Raw genomic sequence first — 6,000 nt, 5'->3', positions numbered from 1 at the left:
CCATGAATTGCGGTACCATGGATTGGCGCTGGGGGCTTATCCGAATTGAAAAATTCCAAAACGACATGAAAGAACATTTAATTATCTCGTGTTTGATCCATCCTGTTTTAGAATCCGAACACATAACAAAATGGTGGACATTGATACATAAAAGTATGGTTTTTAGGCGAAAAAATTGACTTTAAACATTTCTAAAAAATACAAAAATTACAATATCAAGAAAAGGATGGGTCAAACACTAGATAATTTTGTTGACTTTCAAACAAAAAAAGAATCATAAGAATTGCTTGAGCCGTTCTTGAGATATTTATGGTACCGACTTTCAAAACCTGGTTTCGAGAAAAACGACGTTGAAGTTTTTACTCGTTGTTTAATCGCTCCAGACATGCGCGGTACAAATAGCTGTAACTTTGTCAATATTTGGAATTCATGCAAACGACTTCAAACACATATGGTCAAAATGTTAATCTTTCGAAATAATCAATTAAAAAATTTAGGTTTTAAAAAATTGAAAAGGGGGCATAGTCCCTTAACAGAAGGCAGTTAGTATCCCTCTTATCTTTTGATCCATCTTATCTTTTAATCAATGATGGTTAAAATTTTTGTACAATACTGATTTTGTACAAATTAAGTTTATATTATTTTAAGCATAAAATGACATATGTTAGCTAACTAATTAGGAAGACTTTTTAGTTTCAAAACTAGAGGCTACAATGTACAAACACTATGAAGCAACTACGAAAAAGGATGAGTGATAGTTAGTTTTATCAATATAATTAAGTTTTTATTTAGGCTATAAATCAAGCCTACTTTCAATATCCCGTGCTTATAGATTAATTAAAAACGGAGATACTATAGTGACAACAAGCAGTTTTATGGAATATAGAACGGCGTGTTCGTTGGTGGTAGGCAATGATAGCTACCGGCAGTGATGTCTCGGAGCGCAAAACTAGGTCCATTCTAAAATCAATACTAGGTCCATTCAAGATCAAAAAAGGGGGTTAACATTTTTAAGGAATTTGAAGATTTTACTGGTTTTACTGAACTTTTAAATACCTAAATTGAAATTACAAATATTTTAGCATCATTTTAAGAGCATTGTTTTATTTCAAACCAGAAGGGTTCCGGGTAGTAACAGTTTGAAAATACTCTATGGTGACTGCCAAAACGCTGAAAAACAGCTACTTTTAAATACGCGGCAATAAAGTAGTTTTGGCTATAATTTTAATTTAATTTTAGTATATTTACGTTCAGAAATGATTAAAGATAAACATAAAAGCTAAATACAGTACAAAGACTTGATAATTATATCCTAAAATTCTTATTTAAAAATAGGTCCATTCAAGATCAGAATTCAACTAGGTCCATTTCAAAATCATTTACCCTATAGCAATTACAAAGCAAAGTTTGGTTTTTGCGCGAGAAAAATAAGGAGGGAAATATTTTCTGGAAAATATACACTGAATTTATTTCCGGTTTTCAAATCCCATTGGTGAAAATTTCTGGAGCGGGTCTGCAGAATTCTGGAGGTGTTCTGGTCTCTCAGGCACCCCGTCTAGCTACGGCAATGAGCATGGTTCGATTACTTTGACTCAATTTTGATTCATTTGACAGTACCGCCTCAGCCGAGTACTATTTGACAGAGTTTGCTGTAGTTTTGCTGTATCTTTTGTATTTGCGGTGCTATAATGCTGCTAGCTCATTAGCAGCTCAGTGAACGTTCACTAAAATGTGAGCAGTGAAAACGTCCTCTTGAGCTGCTAAAGAACTACTACTTTAGGTATGACGCGTAGAGTTTCTATTCATTTAGAGACAGCATCAGGAGCCGGACCGTGCCCAATTTATCTGTTCTCCTTAATTTGTAACAGTGAAGGGGCAGACAAAATGATAACCATTAAATCCGTGCTACACAGGACGTATTGTATATCACCTATGATATGGTAGCTTGTGAAGCCACCCAAAAATGCAGTGTGCGGAATATGTAACGAGAATACCAAATAAGCGATTAGCAAAGCATCATTGAATATTAGAATCCTTGATATAGGCCAACTGTTTCTTCATACTGAAGGAATGTGATATTACTTTGTATAAAGCACAGACAAAATCAGTTGTCACGTTATAATTCTAATTTGACCATCTCCAAATATGCCATGTATAGGTACCGTTTTGTTTCGTAATTCAAATATATATAATTACAATACATCTCTATCTGTAATGCAACATTATGAATGTTGATTAGTCTTCAATGTTTTTTTCTTCTTCATCTTCTTCGATATTAAATTTAGAACCCGCTTAGCTACATTCTACGCAAACCTGCAGTAAATCTTTTTTTTTTGTTGTTGGTTCGTGACTATTGATCAATTGTGTGGATCTCGCTGCGATGGTGCATAAATTTGACACTTGCTAGCTTGTACTAGTACCGCGTAGTTTCGCACAGCTACTTCCGTCGCTGAGTAAAATCGTGCGAGTAAGCGTTAGGCTTTGGCGTGCTCCGCGTGATCGATCGGCCGAGTGCATTTTTTTTTTTGTTTTTCGGTGCAGTTTGATTGACTCTCATGCGCGCTTAAACGTTTTCCAATCTTAAATGCCTATCTAAATTTAAGAGTTACATTCCATCCATGAGTGCTGATGTATGTGTTTCCATTTCCTGATGATGATTTCTGTACGCTTTTTTTTTGCTTTTTGCTTTCGTTTGCAGTGTTTCGAATGCTCCCTACAGTGCTGTGTTTGAGCTCGATTACATTCTCGCAGAATGATAAAAGGTTGAAATCAAATGTATCGTGGTTGAGCAAGTACCTGGATTACCTGGTGGATAGTGTGATCGGATCAAATTCTAACAAGTTTAGGTTAATTTAGATTTTGAGAATTACCGGCTAAAATTCATTTGTTACATTTAGTGTATATTGAACACCGCAAAGTTTCCTATATAGTTTTTTCCTACTTAGTGATTGATTCAATGTTTAGCAAAACAGTAACTTGTCACGCAATTTTTGTTTGATTTTACGATTCCCATTTTGAATACTTGTTTATGCAGACATTGTTTCTGGCTGGGATGTATTCTAAACGGGAAAATGGGACTGTGTATAATGGCTTGGTTAAATGGAAGCAGATGTGTAAAAGTTCAATACAACATTTTCTCTAAAAGGATCCGCAGAGTGCTGCTAAATAGAGTACAGGTTCATATATAATTGTTCTTCTACCTATTCGGTTATAGACAGATTGTATCTACTACAGAGTTTTGTGCATTGTGATTTGCATCTGGAGTGCATTTTTTGTTATTTTTTTTATGTGTTACCTAAATTCTAGTTTCCTAATAACTTGGTGGGATCGGAAAAAGGTGCAAAAGTTCACTGAATAAAGTACCAGGATAAGAGTGACCTGAATGACCTGGAGTTGGGCGGTGAGCCGATTGCCAAATCCATAAGCCAATTCTAACGGTGTCATTTCTCATCTCTCACGTTCAGAACTTTTGATTCGGAAAATCGCGAGTCATGTTCAGGGGGAATAAATTTCCCAGTCGGCTGCAAAGCTACGTCGGGTCTAACAAACTAGTTTTCAACTGTTTAAGTCTCGCTTATAATAACAGGGCATGGATCATCGCACTGGCTCGGCAATTATCTAAAAAGCCGCTTCAAATTGTAATTATTATGAGTATAAAGGCACACCTCATTCTACTCTGCTCATTATTTTTAATCATAAGCATTCGCACGCTCAGGGTTCATCAAAGCACGTACCTCGTTTACTGGTTTCATTTTAAAAAGATTTTCTTCCAGATCCAGATTTATGAAGATTATAATTAAACGTGTGATATTCAACAACGCTAAAAATTAAACACCAACAACGTCTGACAAGTTTTTAAAGCTTGGCATCCTACTCTTTGTTACAAGATTAATAGCTTCGTCGGTTTGATAAAAATTGCAACACTTTGCCTTCGTTCAGGGTCTTCCACGCCGTCGCATCCTCCAGGTCTACTATTCTATCATATATCGATCTGAATTGGGATTACATAGTTAGATTTTCTAGGTGGTGCAATCTACTTGCCTCGATAGAGGTACAGTTGGCAGAAAAACAATTTAGATATTCAAATTGCTTCATGATACTAACATAGGAACGAACGTTATTATTTGAAGAGTATCATCGGAAAGTATTGCTATTCTAAGCAAATGGATTATATAGACTTATATTCGCAAGAGGAGAAACTTAACTAAGATGCAAGTACATATATCTTCCTATCAGTAAATAGTTGAGTCCAAACATTATTAGTTGTTAACTTGTTCACACAGTTCACGCGATTAGACTTGAATCCTGCACTCTGTTGACTGTTCGAAATTGGCATTATTGTTGTTTCCCGAATTTAACATATTTAGTTTTTCTTTTTAATCATCAATTTAACATGTTTTAGCAACCATCAACCTATTAAAGTCAAAACACACCTTGATAATAATAATACTATTATTCTTTACCTATGTATACTGTTTGTATAGCAGTAGTTAACATTGAACGATGAGCGAGATCACAAAATGGTAGTAATCTGCGCCGAGCCGGTGAAGTAGTTTCCGTCGCCACTGGCGATGCAAGTGATCCGCTCCGGAACGATGTCCTCAAGGTCTCGACTGCTGTGGTGGGACTTTTCGCCGCCGCGCCTATCGCTTCCGCTTCGATAGCTGGAAGAATAGCTGGCAGCTCGTCCAATCGAGTTGCGATCCTTCGAGGTGCAGGACCCGCCACTGGCAGCAGCACCACCCCCGGAACCCCCGCCAGCGTAGTGATGATGCTGATGGGGATGGTGATGGTGGTGGTAGGAGGACGATGATGACATAGGATAATTGGGATGCTGTCCACTCCCGGATTGCTATGTGTGGGTCGAGTGCGAATGGGCCACTGATATAGAGGTAGTCATGGCGAACGGGCCGTCCTCTTTTCGCCGCTTGTCCAGTGAGTCATACAATGGAAACTCGCAGCACAGAATAAACTTTAACGCCCGGGGGACTTCAGCGTAGATGGCCGGTGGGATGGGGATCAGCGGTGAGGTGCATGCCTTGTACTTTCGATATTCCAGATCGCTGCGAAATCGAGAACAAAATTTGATTAATATAAATGTGACTGGCATCGGCCGCATCTAATCTATGTGTTAATGTCTTTTGTGTGCATGCCCAATTAGAGCCAATCTTGGACGTGCTATTAATTACACGTCATACGAATGATTTATCATATAATTGTACACACGATAAGAGCGCCGTTTGCAGCATTTAGAAGCTAAAAATATAGTTTGAGTATTTTTATTTATAACTTTTATTCTTTCATACTGTGTCAATTTATCATAATTTTAAATCGACTTCGATTCTGTATACATCTTGTGTACCGCCATCCGGGGTGAGATTGTGCCAAAAACGAAAAATGTTTATTTGTGAAAATTTATTTTATCTATAGAAACTGGTGTCCTAAATTCAAAATGATGATAAACATAACATATTTATTCATAACTTAGAATGGAACATAGATAATATTAGCAATCTATTTAGCCTAAACAGGGTTTCAAAGTTCGCGATCAAAAATACTCGGAAATAACGCTTGAAAAAAATGCCCTGCATAAACCAACCCAAACAAGAAATCGCATCAACTTGCTATTTTGAAGGTACATAAACTAATCATTTGTAATGTATTGAAAGGTTATTATGCGTTGGATAAGTTTTGATTACGAAAATAATATTTTTCGAAAATTTGTACTTTACGAGCTTCACGGGGGTGAGATGGTGCCAAGCCATAATGATCGATCCATTTTGTGGATTTCACATATACAACAAAAAGACGTCAGTACACTCACATTCTTTACTATTGAGCACAATATTTCGACAGATTAGATTGCACCATCCATTTTGGAGCAAACAGCATCATAGGTCTGCTAAATAATTTAAACAAATTTTTACTTTTTCTCTGCAAATTTCAGATACTTTGAATAAACACTCTAATATAAGACGAATATATTATACCGTGTATAAA

The 6,000-nt window shown here is 36.6% G+C and overlaps 1 protein-coding gene across 1 annotated transcript in view; it reads right to left on the bottom strand.

Moving 5' to 3' along the window:
- Nucleotides 1–4,852: 4,852 nt before the first annotated feature.
- Nucleotides 4,853–6,000, bottom strand: part of LOC128737449 (uncharacterized) — an 88,237-nt gene continuing 87,089 nt past the window's right edge. The window contains exon 5 of the mRNA XM_053832086.1: nucleotides 4,853–5,063. Within this exon, the coding sequence (XP_053688061.1) occupies nucleotides 4,853–5,063 (211 nt within the window). The remainder of the gene's footprint in view (nucleotides 5,064–6,000) is intronic.

Source organism: Sabethes cyaneus, chromosome 2, assembly GCF_943734655.1.
Source record: "Sabethes cyaneus chromosome 2, idSabCyanKW18_F2, whole genome shotgun sequence".
Taxonomy (NCBI): domain Eukaryota; kingdom Metazoa; phylum Arthropoda; class Insecta; order Diptera; family Culicidae; genus Sabethes; species Sabethes cyaneus.
The sequence above is the reverse complement of the archived record's forward strand: the minus strand, read 5'-3'. Positions and strand labels throughout refer to the sequence as shown.